At 38.9% G+C, this 15,737-nt stretch overlaps 1 protein-coding gene across 3 annotated transcripts; it reads right to left on the reverse strand.

The window, feature by feature from the left end:
* Positions 1 to 7,252: 7,252 nt before the first annotated feature.
* On the reverse strand, positions 7,253 to 15,120 carry LOC137098509 (protein zyg-11 homolog). 3 transcript variants are annotated; one of them, XM_067474786.1, is made up of 14 exons: positions 14,887 to 15,118; positions 14,199 to 14,364; positions 13,137 to 13,936; positions 12,822 to 12,962; positions 11,687 to 11,863; positions 11,382 to 11,446; positions 11,004 to 11,103; positions 10,711 to 10,761; positions 10,418 to 10,576; positions 10,258 to 10,305; positions 9,715 to 9,915; positions 9,588 to 9,640; positions 8,915 to 9,012; positions 7,256 to 8,617 (listed from the first exon to the last, which is right to left on the reverse strand). In XM_067474786.1, exons 1-14 carry the CDS (start codon positions 14,887 to 14,889, stop codon positions 8,436 to 8,438), a joined length of 2,244 nt encoding a protein of 747 aa, XP_067330887.1. In that variant the 5' UTR covers positions 14,890 to 15,118; the 3' UTR covers positions 7,256 to 8,435. The 3 variants fall into 3 exon arrangements, with proteins under 3 accessions (XP_067330888.1, XP_067330887.1, XP_067330886.1); XM_067474785.1 differs by having other exon boundaries at positions 10,418 to 10,579; positions 14,887 to 15,117; XM_067474787.1 differs by lacking the exon at positions 11,687 to 11,863 and having other exon boundaries at positions 7,253 to 8,617; positions 10,418 to 10,579; positions 14,887 to 15,120.
* Between the last annotated feature and the right edge of the window lie 617 nt (positions 15,121 to 15,737).

Consider the following 15,737-nt stretch of genomic DNA (forward strand, 5'->3'; position numbering starts at 1 on the left):
TACTGCTGAAAAAAGCAGAGCATATCAGTAAAGCTGGTTATGTTGGAAGCCGTTTGCTGGCCGTACTCATAAATAACGTGGTTTATCATAGTATATTCTGAGAGCATGCTCATTTTGCGATCTAATTTCACACTTTAAAGAAATACTTTAGGGAAAGAGGCTTTTCTTGACCAGAGTTGAAAAGATTGTTAATGTCTATACGCTAAATAAGTGACCACCATTGCTTAACTTTACATAAAGGCTGGAGACAAGTGGAAACAGTCAGCCAGGCTCTGTCAAAAGGTAACAAAATCTACTGTACATACCAACACTTCTAAGCCTCCTCAATTATACCATTGTCACCTGTGTTAAATTAGAGCCGGGCAAACTGTATCCTTATGTTTCCACTCTATATTCTAAACTAAGCAAGCTGTAAATGTCGAAAGAAATTCTAATAACACAAGCCAGTTCTCTTAAAAAACTAAAATAATTTGAGCTATAAGGAAACAATTCACATTACACAATGTTCTTGTACTTTTAATATTAATAATTCGACAAATACACAGTCTGCAAATGTGAGAGTGTATTTTTATACCATGGCAATATAGCATTATTTAAACACAATACATTTTCAAGTGGTTCTCCATGCATAATCACATAACTGACACAGCTTCACAGTCTCTGCATAAAATGGAAAGTGGAGTGATCATTCTGGAAAGGGGGAGATTAAATGCATTAGCCTAGTACATTTATGTAGATGAGTGAAAGTGTGAATATACAGGCACACATAAGTTCATGTGTGGCTGAACTTTTGCATATGTGAGTGTGTCAATCTGTGCTCCAGTGATTTTTGTACTAATAGTTCCTTCTTCCCTCAATTATTAGCCCAGAAATGGCTCTCAAGGTATTTGTATTGAGAATCTACTGAATTTGTGAACCTGACAGCCATCATGTGCCAACTGCTGAAGTCTGCTTTGGCAGCAGGCCCTGCTGATTGTCAAGTAAACAGAGAGTGTGATAATTAATTCCTTATAGTGTGTAACCAGTTAATAGGAAGTGCCATGTCTGTTTCTGCATGCACAGTTAAAGCACCAAAAAGCCTTATGAGTTCTGTATATAATTAAAAAAAGACTTTAAAATACAAATCGGCCAAAATATACTGTATAATTTCCGCTGGCCATCATCAGTTGAGGTTTTGCCTCATCCCAGATCACACACACTTAATGCAGAATTGCATCTCCTGTATTTTCGCTTAGACTTAACTGGACTGTAACACTCCACTGCCCATGACATTGACTGTTATCAACTTAGCAAGGAGCAGATAGGAAAAGAATTCTTGATGAGAAGATTAGTAGGTGGCTGCTACCAAATGCCATCCTCTGTACGTTTGTACAACAGGTGGGTCATTTTCTTGATATTAAAATAAAATTTTCTCTCAAAATGTTTAAACTAGCTTTAGTCATCGTGCAGAATTTACATCATAAACTTTTATTCTAAAAGTCCCACAGTAGTTTCTGCAATACCAATTATCTCATGAAACTGTGAGATCTTTTTGACATGTCACATTAACAAAAGTTTGGGTGTACATAATAAAATTGTATAATTCTAATTGCTGAATTCAATTTGGCAGCTTCAGCTACAGCGTCTGGGTATTGTGCTTGCTGGCTCACTGTTATGCTTAAATTGCTTATTGGTTTAAAATGGCTGAATGGAGCCATCATTAATACCATTCGTAATACCCGTGCTTTTCAGAACTGACATAGGAAATGTCCTTTACCCATTAAACTATTGTTTAAAGTGAGGTTCTAGTACTATAGCACTACCGAATACAATTCAGAGCATATTGTAATAGATGTTTGGTAGCCTACTTGTTTCATGAAAATGTGGTGAGGATAGAGCAGTTAAGGTGCTCTTTGACTCCATACAGTATGTTTTCTTTTTGCAATATGATCTGCAGTACTACTGCAAATACTTTCTTAACACATTCACAGAGACTTGTTGGTTCATATTGTTGAGATTGGCCCAAGCACAATGGTTTAACCATGGACTTAACAGTATAGTATGATGTGCTGATTAAGTGACAAAGGCTAAGTTCATTTTCTCCTTTGGTCATTATAGACCTTTTTCACAGCTGACATTTTGTAATAGCTTGAAAAGCACAGGCGCAGTTAATAAATCTGATATTTCTGACGTCAGAGCCCTGCTGCCATTTGCAAATATCAGACATTTAAAGGAACAGAATCATACGGGCTGATTTTTAGTTAGACTTTGTTTTTCCTCCAATGACAATTAAAATCATTGCTGTGAAAAAATGTCTGTTTTGTGTAAACTGAAGTATATATGGAGAGTATATATATTTCTTTAAAACACCACTGAAATAAGATGCTTGGGAGTGGATATTGTGCGTGATGTGTGTGTGCTTGCTTGCACTCCATCATCATATCACGGACTGATTCTCATTCCTGGCACTATGGAAAACTATGCATGACCTAAACATATGTACTGGCATCTCATACATAACTGGTTGCCAAAAGTGTCAACCCAATATAGTGACCTTACTGCACCTGTAAGTTGCCTACTATAGCAGTATACTGAGATGCCTCTGAACATTTCAGACATTGGTTGCTGGCTGCTCTCATCGCTTTATGTGTAGTATATGCATGTGTATATAAAAAATGCATTGCACAATATGCGTGTTCTATCTACTAGTCTGTCTACTCCCATTTACAGTATAGTTACACAAAACACATGCATTTACCAGATCTCAGCTGTGATGGTGCATTACTGTAAATTCTGCTAAGCATGCTGATTAGGCCATGTGATGCCACAGGCAAGGTTGAGGGTGCTGCATGGAAAAAGGATAGCTGGCTGCTCTAATTTGTCTCAGCACAGTGACACAGTTGGAATGACAAGGAATACCCATGTCATCCTTTCTTATTAAACATGTACACAGTTCTTGTGCACTCTAAATAAGGTGAATAACTTCCTCTTAAAACTGTGTACTGACTTTAGATATGCTTTTAACTATGCTGCTAACAGCATATACTAAGTGGATGAGCTGAATTTCAGTATTTTGCCCTTTTTCAACCCCCACAATGCAAGATCACCCCATATTAAGGCACGTGTGTGTGCGCTCAGACACAAAGAGACAAAAGCTTCAGTTCTGTCTCCATAGCCGACTCCAACATGAATCACCTTTTAGAACAAAGCACTATGTAAAATCTCAGAAGGAGTGCTCTCTGCTCACAAAATGCTACATTACAGACAATTACCAGAAACTATGAAAAGGTCAACTCTATTCTCATATGTGTCAGTTCAATATGAAACTTTATTGCAGCTTAACACAAAGACCACAAACAGGGAGAAACAGCTGATCTAGCTCCGTCCAAACAGCCTCGGTAATTAAAACATGTTTATCTTGTATTAAATCAAAGTGTAAAAAGCATGTTTGCAGAGGGTATTTCAGCTCAGGGGCTATTAAAAAATAAAAATGAAAAAATGGGTATCTATCCATACAAAGTTATAGAGAGTCACTACTTCATGTCTAGTTAGCCTCCCTTCCACTAGAGTTAGCAACTTTATGCAGTGGCCCATTAGGCAATTCTTTCATTATTCTTTGTGCATTCCTTGGAATTTCTTTCCATTTTCTAAGAGAAATCACTTACCACTACAGCACAACCCATTAGAAGTTGAAACCTTCATGTATTTAATAAAGTTATTCTACAAATTTTTAGCATCTGAAAACCTACAGATCCTATAAAATAAATCTCACAATATGGCTTCATCCATAACCATAAACTCAAAAACACTCTCTTCTATAGTCATTCTTTCAATGCTCTGTAACCTCTGCTGCTGCTGCTAAAATGTCTCATTGGGAACCGTCCACTCAATATACTTATTTAAACACACAAAGTACGTCACAAAACATAGCTGAAGAAAGACTTTGTTTCAAGTCTGGATTTTTGGATGTGCTGTCAATATGCCTGAACACTGAAACAACACATACAGTAGCAAGACACTGGCTTAATGGCAACAAGGTGTGTGAGTGCCTGATGACATGGCAATGTACATTTTTAATGTCAATTTATTTAATATATTGGTTAAAACATGATGATTTAATAATTAATGTTAAGAGGGGCACCTTGGATTAATTTGGCAAAAGGTCAAGGGCTTGAACCCCCAGAGACACAAGCACAGTCTTTGTTACGTGGCAGGTAAAATTCTAGGGAGTTACTTTATGTGTTGGACATTTTCAAAGCCACATAGGAAACCACTGAGTCTTCTCTTGTATGCGAGGAGTAACAAGACTGCTGACACAGCTTTGGATTTTAGAATTTTTAGATGTGCAAATTTTTAAATCCCTTGCACTGAGCTGTTTCTGTTGTTTCCATTCTTTATGCTAATCTAAGCTAACTGCCTGTAGGCTGAAGCCTTATATTAAGCATAAACATATGAGGAAGAATCAAACTTGTCATCTAACTTAATAAAGTGAATAATGGTATTTCCCAAAATGCCAATTTTTAACTTTAAATGAATATATTATGGTTCTAATTGGGATACTGATCTGCTTGAGAATGGATGTTTGTCTTTATCCTGTCATTCACCAGCCAGAATGAGGTAGTGGTCAGGATGTGCCCCAGGACAGATATGCACTCAGCTGGCTATGGTCACATCAATAGCACAGATGTGACTGCATGCCAGTTCAGTGAATAGAAGAGGAAATGCACACAGCTATTGGATAAAGAAGCTCCTGCTGCCCTTTTTGTGCCTGTGGTTGTTTAACTCATGTTTTTACACCATTGTGTGCATCTGAGCCGAAGGCAAACTGGCCACTGCAAAATGCCCGCAGATGGGAGATGTGACATCAAGTAAGAGCGGCTCTAACTGACCATAACAGCCCTCTGACACATCGACTTACAAACATGCTCACTCACACTCACACACATACACACACACACACACACAAAACAGAAAGAAAATCCTTTAGTTACGCAGCAATGGAATGATGTACACCAAAGTTAGAAATAAGGGATTTATTTCCACCAGCTGGTGCTTGGAACTGGTTCTGCAGCATTTCAGTTATTTTACGAAAATTTCATCATCACCTACCGCCAAATCTGGATAACAGCATCAAATAATATTGGTCGGGTCCAAACTAGTCATACTACTGCACTAAGCCTGAATGTAACATGTGCTGGGACAGGAACATAAAGAAACTGCTACTTTTTAAGGATTTTTCATTTAACAATTTAACTAGAGTGAAGCACAGAAAGACACAAGTATGAATAATTCCTACTTTACATCAAAATCAAAATGATTTTTCCATTGTAATACCAGTGCATTTTATAGTCAGCTGATGTTTATTTCAAACAACTGTAATAATTTAGTTTGACCTTGTTACAAACAGTATGTTTCGTATTGCACTTACTATTGACATAGTCTACTCGACCCTCCTCAGGGAAAGGGGCTATTGATTAGTGATGAATTCTATGTCCCTGTGTCGACTTGGCAGAGAGGAGGGTGGTCCTACTGCTGTTACATATCTGCACACAGGCTCAGGGGCCTGCAAACTCTGTATCTTTCCCCATCAATACAAGGTCATTTAAGAGAAGATGGTGTGTCCTTTTTTTTATCAGATCTCTGCCTAGAGAGGTGTTAGTAATTTCTTGTGATTTTTTTCACTTGTTGTGCAACCTCTCCTACCGCTCTTTTGACAGACTGTTTCCTTCTTTTGCTCTCTGGGTGTTAAGCTCACATGTGGAGCTGCACAAATACACACACATGTATACAGTAACAGGTGCAGATGTGATGCATTGTCCATGTACTGTATTCTGGGAGCCCAGACTGGTTCACAATGTTGTTAGTCCAATAGAGCTGGCTGCAGAAAATTATAAGAGACTTATTAACACTAAGCCCCAACTCAAGAGCCACACCGTGATATTTCAAACTGACGGGATCTGCAAATTGGTATGTGGTACACAACAACAACTTCTAATATTCTTTGACTCACTCTATTCCTCTTATCTGTGGCATGCCTCTCTTCATCCCGCCCTTGCTTTACTTTTCTTTTCTAAAGATATTTTCAGCCATAAGTCCTTTTTTTTTGTACCCATCAACATCTAATTTTGTGCCAGTGCTTAAACTGCTGTTCTTCTCTTAACAGAATAGGTAGATATTTTGGTAAATGTGCTTATTTGTCATCTTCCTAAATTTGATGGGGGCATATCTGTATAAAATTATACACCACCAGGAGTCATTGGTTGATCTAGAAAGTTTACAGAGGGCGGCATAGTATGGCAGTTTATGGAAGTGTACGAATACAAACTTCATATAAATCCCCTCTATTTTACAGCACTGTAACCACAGTTATATTTTAGAAAATGAAAAGGTTGGCTGGGGTTTCTGGAGGCATCAAGCCCTGCTTGGGTGGGTGGTGGCCCCCTTGCAGATCCACCCTGCCAGCAGCACATGACCTTAGCTTAGGCATAATAACTGGACAGAGCTAAGTTGCTTAATGTTGCTTAAAGGTAACAATGTTTGACTTAGAAGTGTCTCTAAAACCTGCTCATCACGATTTATTTCATTAATGTGTATATGTACGGATACCAAAGTGTGATTCTGCAAGAGCAAGCCTTGAATAGTAAACTTGATCTGGTCTCACCAACCTCAGCGGTGTAATTTCAAGCCTGATCCTATTGAATTTCTGACAGCTATATGTCCCAATTAGTGAAAAGACCTGTAGAGGTGTCAACAAGCAAGTGGCAAAATGTCTGTCTACATATAGAAAATAAAAGAATCCGGTAATAGTGTAATTTGTTATATGCTTTGTTCATTTTTTATTAACAACTTACGTACATGGCCTTATAAATCCAGTAAATTTATGTTAGAAATATGGGCACATGGCAAAGGAAGTAACAACCTCCACTTAACATTTGTTTTTCTACCAATCATAAATAAAGTTGTAAATTCATGTAGAGGGATTTAGTTAGCTTTGGATAGAAATCAGCTTGCTGATTTGAAATCTTAATATTAAGCTAAGATATCCTAACTCTATATTTATCGTGACTTTTCAGAATGGAGTAAATTAAAACAATTATTGAAAAAAGTAAATAAAAAAAAAACATTACTTGTTAATTATTTCCTCTTGTTTTTTTCCTTTGTCTTTTTGATGCAGCCTTTCTGTTTGTTCCAGTCTCTTGTGTCACTTTAATATTAATAAGCTCTTAGGGCCAAAGGCAGAAACTTGAAACCAGATAAACACAACCCACACTACAATTACCCTTCGGCTGCTCTGTGCGCTTTTCATTCTCACATGCTGTGTTTCCAAGTATACTACAAGTGCTGCAGAATAACCTGAAGCCCATGGAAAGTAGTCTGTTACCCCCACACCTCTTCTCATGACCTCAATTGCTCACATAACACCATGTTAACTACAGGACACATAACCTTTGAACCCACAGGGCTGCCTCCATGTGTTTAATGTTTAGGGAGTTAAAATGTTGATGATTAAATGCTGATGCTTGATCAATTTATGTAGCTCTTTTTCAAACACATAACCTACCACTGGCAAGGAAGGGCCAACCTGACTGAATCACAAGCATGCAAAGCCATCTTTTTTTTTAAATTGTTTAATTCCTTTAAGGATTTAAAAAAAAAAGTGTGAACCAAAGGGATTTATCACATTTAAGTTAACCATAGTGGTACAACTCAAACATTCATGTGCACTTGTTAATCCACTTTTCAAAAAGAATTATTAATAGACCAACTTAGAATAGACTCAGTGGATGCCTATGAGCAGTTTTGTCTTCCAACTCTGTTACATAAAATATAATGAATTCAGCATCTAGGATACCAGGAGGGAGAGACTGAGTGGAGAGTAGGAGAGATAACTTAGTTTTGAACATGAGCTGTATAATGAGGCCCTAAGTGCAGACAAAAAAAAACAAAAAAAAACCCCACAGCAGATCATGTCTTGTTACTGATCATGTATGATGCTGAATGTATATGTCTAGTCAATACTTCACATAAGGAGATCTTGAGGGCAGACTCAGTCCTGCAGCTACAGTACTAAAACCCCCTCTAGTGATGGTTTGTGGAATCAGCTATGATCTAACTTTTGTTTCCAGCTTCTGTTTAATTAAATCACTTCATGAAGCACTGACATTTTTTTTAATCTAGCAGCAATTTGACCTCAAAATAGAACATATATTAACAATGACTTTCCCTGCTCTCTGTAAACATGTTTACCTTCCAAAGGCAGAATATGACAGCTACAATTTTTTACAACCAGTGATCTTACTCTCCATATGGAATACAGAGTATATTCAGACTGAATACATAATACATAATTAAATTGATTTAACATTAAATACAAGATGATTTACTTCAATACTGTATCTGATTTATCTGCATTTCACATCTAGCACATAAGACAATCCAATTAAATAAAGTCCACCTCAAGACTCAGCAGATCCTGTGTGTTTGTCAGAGGCCCCAGAGTTACTCTGGTATTGCTCTACCAATTGCAAGATGTTGTATGATATCCTTTTAACATCACTATTTGTGTCAGGATGCCCAGCCAAAGCCTTCAAAAGTTCAGTCACGCCCTCCTTGTCCAGCATGCTGCTGTAATGTGACACTAGAGCATGGAGGAGAGAGGAAGTTACAGGAGCATGGATGAGGTGATGAATCCTCAAATGCAATATCATTTGTCTGGTAAATCCACTAGGCATATCTATATGAACCTATCTGAAATCATATAGGGTATAATTGTTTGTGACATTCAAAAACAGCAAAAGAAAAGGGTGATAATCAATTCTCTCTTAAATTTATTCTACTTTGTATTTATTTATTTCATCAATACAGATTTATCTTTATGTGCTCCATATAGTGAAACTCCCTCCAGGATCTCCATACTAGTATTTGTGTGTCTTACTGTTTTGATTGCAGACCAGACAAATGGCCCAGACTGCCCAGAGCTGCACTCCTGAGGGCAGACTAGTTTGAAGCAGAGGGCAGAACGGGCGAAACGACCTGAAATATTGATGAGAGTAGACAGCAAACTGAGATCTAATAATAGCTGAAGTAATTCTTAACAAAATTTACTGGTTGGGTTCATGCAAGATTGTTTTGTTTTTGGTCCAATCCAGGAAATATAGACTGGGGTTTGTCTGAATGATTTCTTGTGATTGTCTGAGCTTTGTCTGGCATTTATTTATAGTATTCAGTGTGACAAATCCTTATTTGATGTGTAAATACATACATCTACGTTAGTGGTGTATGTACTATATGCCATATTTACTTTAGCTTTTTATTCAGACAAGTAACATGTGTATCCTGTAACATACATATAAAAATGATTTTAATTGTACAGTATATATGTAACACATATGAATAAACTTACTACCAAAAGGGGTCTACCATACACATATTATTTAAATGAAGCAACAACTTAGCAAAAATGTTAAAAAATGTTATGTAAGAGTACTACAGAGAGAAATCAGGATGTGTTATGCATTATGTAGCTCACATTTGACACTGAATTGTACAGAGAGAGTGAGTAAATGCATTTAAAATGGCTGCTTCTGTGCAGTTTGCTTATCACTAACCTGTAGGAGACCATTTCTCTCTCCAGCTGAGTCCATGTTATTATTGAAGCATGCTGCAAAGAACAAAAGGCACATCGAAAGGAGCCAAGAATGAATTTTACAATCTGCTAAATGACAAAATACACACCAGCTGCTTCAGTATGGTAGTGCGAAGCTCCTCATCCAGGGTCCAGACCTTTGGCCTGGAGGAGAGGTGTGCTAGAATCCCCCCAGCAAAGTAGCGAACCCCCACCTCCATGTGGGAATCCTGAAGGAGGCTGAGGATGTGCTCCAACAGGTCCTCCTCCATCAGGTCAGGCTGTAGCTCCTCCACCTCTGCAATGTTGTTCTGTAACACAGCAAGTTTATTGATAGTAGTGATATCAGCAATAAGAATAGTAACTAATAATAACAGTTGCCAGAACTGTTTAATGCTAATTTGTTTACAGATTAACCTAATGTTATTTCTATTGATCATATCAGCAGTTTGTTGTGACGGTAAATCTGAAAATAGCTGCAAAACAAAACAGAGAAAATATTTTTCTTAGTAGACATTCCTATGTGCCTATGGCATTACAATTTTTTGTAAAAGGAAAAAAGCTACAGGAATGAGAAAATGCAGAACTGTGGCATACACAGCATGTAAATAAAAAGAAAAAATAAATTCTACATATATGCATGCTGAACCCACCAGGAGACCAAGAACTTTCTGCTGAATAGAAGGTTCCGTGTAGTAAGACTGCAACACACAAAAAAGACAACATAAAGGTAAAAATGTCTGGCGGTCTGTGACCCTCTGCGTAGGTAGAGGTCAGATTCTGGACATCACTATATTTGAAAGGCTCTTCTACCTCCAGAACCTCCTCGTACAGTTCCAACCCTTGGCACGCAATGAAATTGCGAGCAGCGGTGGGCGTCTCATCCGTCAGGTTCCACAGAGCACTAAGGGCAAACTTCAGAGTAGAGTCAATGACTCCCACCATAGCCTTCTGCTGCACAATAGCAAGCAGCTGCTATTAGACAGAGCCAAGGAAAAGAGCAAACATGAGGAAAAGATGATGATGTAAGGGAACAAAATGGTTTATAACGGGTATTTGTTAGATAAATTAATTTACATATTAATTTTTTTTTAACACTAATGCACCTTCATAATAAAGACATCCTTGCTGAGCTGAGCAGTCTCCTCTGTAGACAACTGTGAATAAAATAAAAAAAGGTCAGTGCTTCTTTGAATTCTGTCCATATCTCCAAATGTCAAACTAGAACAAACACTACTTTTTTCCAACTACATAAAAGCATAAAGGTGGCTGTTGAAACTGGAGTCACAGAGGTATAAGAGCTGAGTGAGGCATGGGGCTTCTTATTAGTTGCAACTAACTGGTGCTGGATTACTCTCCTGCAGCAGACTAATGCACAGTAAGTGAGCAGTGTCTTGACCTTGGCCACCAGAATGGATATGACAGCCACAGCCATCCTCTGAAGGGCCGGTTCTTTGTGGCTGCTCAGCCAGTTAATCACCAGCGTGGCTGCTAAAAACCTGAATCATGATCACAGCATGGGCATAAAGAACAGAGTCTTACAAAAATAAACCAACAATTCAGACACATGATGGGAAAATCTGAGTACAGGTCTTTTACATCTGGACAGGCTATTTCCTTTGGCAAAAAGATTTAAAGACAAAAAACATTTTAGCTGAATCCTAATCTGTTGGAAAAACAATGCAGTGCCACTCTATTAGTGGACTCATTATTTTGGCTCCTGCTTGACTATGGGTTCATACATGATATTACAAGTGAGTGAGTGAATTGCACTAACTTTTCAAAAGAGACATTCTGAAGAATGTAGTCACTGCAGAGAGCCAACAGGCAGTTCTTTTGCACCTGGAAAGATGGAAAAAATTAATGAAATGAAGAAAAATGTAGGTGCAGGAAACTCTATTATGTGTATGTATGTTCGAGGCAATATGGAGTTACAGTTACGGTGTGAAGGTGGCAGAGCGGGGCTTAAACCAAATGCACCAGTAACAGATGTAATTATTAGGCCAAATTCTGGTGAATGATGACTTAGCCAATTAAATTATATTTAATTATGAACCTACAATCTAAGTGTATACACCTGACCTGTTGGTGGTTGGGGAAGGTCTTCATGGCATGAAGCAGCTGAGTGACAGTGGAGCTGAGCAGGCTGAGAGGCATGTTTTCTGCCAGGTCCTGAGATATCAGGTTGAACACACACGCTGTAGCCACCAGGTGGACGTGCAGGGAGGTGGGATGGTTCTGCATTGCACATAGCACCAGCTACAGGAAATAAGAGCTCTAGTGTCTTAATAGTTATTAGTTTTTAAATTAGTAATCTTTATTGTTTGTGACTTTTTTCAGTTGGACGTCAGATTGAAAATGGTCTATAAGGCCTTGCAGCTAAAGTGTGAATTAGTGTGTTAACCTCCCCACCACCTAAAACTGCTCTCTGAGGCAGCTGTGGTTGTAAGGCTCTGTAAGGCTCTAATAGAAACTGACTCATTACCTCTTCTCTCTCTGGTGACATCTAAGTACAGTAATTATAATTTCAGCTTGACTTTAACTGTACGACATGTTCAAACTGAGCTTGGACAAACTGTTCCAAACCACTTTGTGCCTTGCAAAGAAAATGGGATACAAAGGATATTTAAATTAAAAGATCTCTTTTTCTTTTTAAATTAGACTTTATAAGGGTTTTGAACACTACAAGATTTGGGGCGAATAAAAAAATGTTTTATAAACAATAACTGTAACTTAAGCTTACAGATTATGATTTTTATGAGACTACCTTTTAAATATAAGTGATTCATTTACAAGTTTAGGTATAAGTTAAATTAGTGTGCAAGTCTAAAAAAAAGTCATTCCAATTTCTAAACTACTGAAATAAATAGCACTTAAAGTAAATAAGTAGCAGTTATTTCAGAATTGTAGTTTGTGACAACCTGGGTTTTATTGTTGTACTGTTAAAACATGGCGTCATTTAATCAGCAACACCTGATGTTAACGGATGTTTTACCTAAACTGTGTTTGTTTGTGGACGTAATAGTTTACAGACCAACTTCCTGATACAACTCTGTGCACACCAGAAGGTTTCCTGTGCAATCAAAGAGAACTGCCGACATTTCAGAGACAGTCCACTTAAGATTTACCTCTAAAAAGAGTGTTTTTCTTCTTATGGATGGGTTCAGCATATTGTATATAGAGTGGATACATATCAACATGTCTGCTGTGCCCATACCTTTAGAATATCTGGTTGAGGTTTGTCACTGTCTGTGGTCAGACTGTAGAGATGGACCAAGGCCTCTCGTATGAAACACTCCCGGTCTCTATACCTTCTCAGGGCCTCACACACCTGGTTTTCATTAGCCTCTCCGGTAACCTGAACGTACACAGGAAATGGAATGGGTATATGGGTAACAAAAAAAGGCTTAAAGGCAAATTCAAATCAGAAACTTACAAGCTACTCAAGTTTGTGTGTCTACAACTTTATCACGTCCTAACATTTCAAAAACATTATTATGAGATAAACTTTGTGCCAAAGGCCAGCACTTACTTTTAAGTTTTTCTGTGAAGCCAGGACATCACAGGAGCTATGCCCTGTGGCTAACAGGCCTAAAAAGACAAGCTCACTCCTGGCTTCTACAAACGCTCTGACTGCTCCTTCAGTAACCTTTTTCCGCCCAGAGATGTCTAGAGAAAGAAGAGAAGGAAGGACCTGGGGACTTCCCTCTAGAAGCTGTTGCACTGCCTCATCCCCATCTCTTCCATCACTGTCATCCACAGCAAAGTGGTCATCTGACAAGTCCAGATGCCTGAGAGCGTGAAGTTGGCTGAAGACAGAGAGCAACCTGGCAGGTGTCATTTCCAGCCCCTGCAGCCTGTGGGCGATCAAAGATCTCAGAGTGTTCTTGCAGTCAAGGAGTGCTGTGAGCTTTGACACAGCACTGCATGAGATATCCAGAGTCTCCAGCAGAGGGAGAGTACAAATATGTTCAAGGATGGAATGAGTCATGTCTGTGTTTGCAATATGAAGTGTCCTCAGGCCCTGCAAAGCACTGAAGCCAACTGGGACCCCTCCATCATCCTTCAGAGCCTCCCAGTCTAGATGTAGTCCATTCAGGCACAACCTCTGCAGGCTGAGTCTGCACTCCGGGTTGGAGGCCAGACCAGAGATGATGTTAGCTCCTGTAAGACCTCCAGAGACCCACGAGGCATCTAGTTCCTGGAGTCGGTGAGGGCAGAGGGCCAAACGGAAAGCTTCTGCAGAGACTGGACAACAGCGGATAGAGACTCTGCGCAGACGGAGCTCTTTGCAGTTTCGGAAAATCCCAACAGTTGTGTCATTCAGTATGCCTTGTAGGGAGAAGCAAACAGAGCCATGTAGGAAAAAATAGCACCAGTTTAACCACATTTATGTTTGTGGAAGATTTTTACTACTATTTCAGGCTGTCAAATTGTAATCTCTTAGTACACTGTCAACTAATTAATCAGGGGATGACACGTTAAGTTAGAGCTAATAATGTCCTGACTTTGTAAAACACTTTTGTTTGAAAGTTGGCTGCCCAAAGCAAAGACAACTTTAGTGTTCCTTGGTTATTGTAGACTGTGAAGCTACCTTTAGTTGCCATCTTATGCAGTAGCTGGTCAGTCATCTCCTGTGGGAAGAGTGGAGCCCAGATGAGGCACATGGAACCATCGGCTCGCCTGCTGCACAGGGCATCCAGGCTGCAGCACACCTTAGCCAGACAGAGGTCGCACAGTGTTTGGGGGCCCTCACCATCCTGCAGCACAACATCAAGTAAGAAGAAGACTCAAACTACCAAATGATAAGCACGGTATAATAATTTTAATATTGTTGAAGAAAATACATGAAATAAATTAAAAACATAATAAGGGAAATAGTATAATACTCATAAGGCTATTAGAGTACTACTCTACATATCTATACAGTCTAATCCTAAATATAGTTTAAAGGTTTTTGCTTGTTGTTGACATTAAGTATGTTTGTAAAGCGCAAGTTGACCCCGACATTTGTCTTGCAGGGTTTTTGCTTTGGGCTCAACAGACCCACAGTGAAACAGGATCTCTCTGCAGAGTTCTAATTTTATCTGCGTCAGATAAAGAAGCGCACATAAGTAAAGCCTGTTTAAATCACCTAATCCAACCCGTCTCTGTGGGATAAAATGGGCCAAAGGAACTGGTGCTTCAGCTCTGTGTCTAAGTCAAGCACAAGTCACTGGCACAAAATACACGGAAATAAAACACTGGTAAGATTAAATGGAAGGGAAAGCGGTAAAACTCACCATATTGGAATAGTGACAGTCGGCAGGTAAAGAAAAACAACTGCGTTTGCAAGATGCTCAGCACAAATTTAACTCAGACGTCGTGGCTGAGTAAATGATTTGACACACACAAATGAAAAGTTAATAAAAATTCTTCAGCTTTGATCAAAACCGTTGCTGTTGAACGTCGACAGGCACCGCTCGCAGACGTGCCGCCTCCTATTGGTCAGTGACGTCACTTGTTTGTAGTTTTTCTCTCTATCTATCTATTGCACTTTTCCTGCATCTCATTAGTGGACTGTAACGACTGTGGAGGCGGGGTGGGTAATAAACCTGTTTAACCCAAAGGAGGGGCTCACAGAGAGAGCGGGATTCCTATTATAACCCTTATTGGTTAGTCACCTTCATGATAAATGTTGTGTGGCCTACTTGTAAGTTTTTATCACGGGCTGTGAAAAATCCCATATTTCATGGAAAAAGGTTAGGTTTTATAAAGATAAGAGTCAAGAACAATGAAACAGTGATTTCATGAAAAAGGAATAATTTCTTGCCATTCTTTTTATTTTCTCTTTTGTTTTGCGACTACTCCAATCTCTCCTGTGACCTTTTAACCAACCACCCTGAAGAGAAACACTTTCAGTCACACATACATAAACATTCATCCTCACACACACATAAGCACCTACACACTTTTGTGCACAAACACATTAAATCCTTCACTACGAATGTCGTGTAGTTGATTGCTCATAAGCAAAACTGTCCTCCCACATGCTGAAGTATTTCTCCCCACGCAGAGAATCCCCATGCTGTAAAGCCTGTGCTTCCTCCTTAATCCAAAACATTTAGCCGTGAGGCAGTCTTTTTGCTTGTAA

This window comes from Channa argus, chromosome 14 (genome assembly GCF_033026475.1).
Source record: "Channa argus isolate prfri chromosome 14, Channa argus male v1.0, whole genome shotgun sequence".
Lineage (NCBI taxonomy): Eukaryota > Metazoa > Chordata > Actinopteri > Anabantiformes > Channidae > Channa > Channa argus.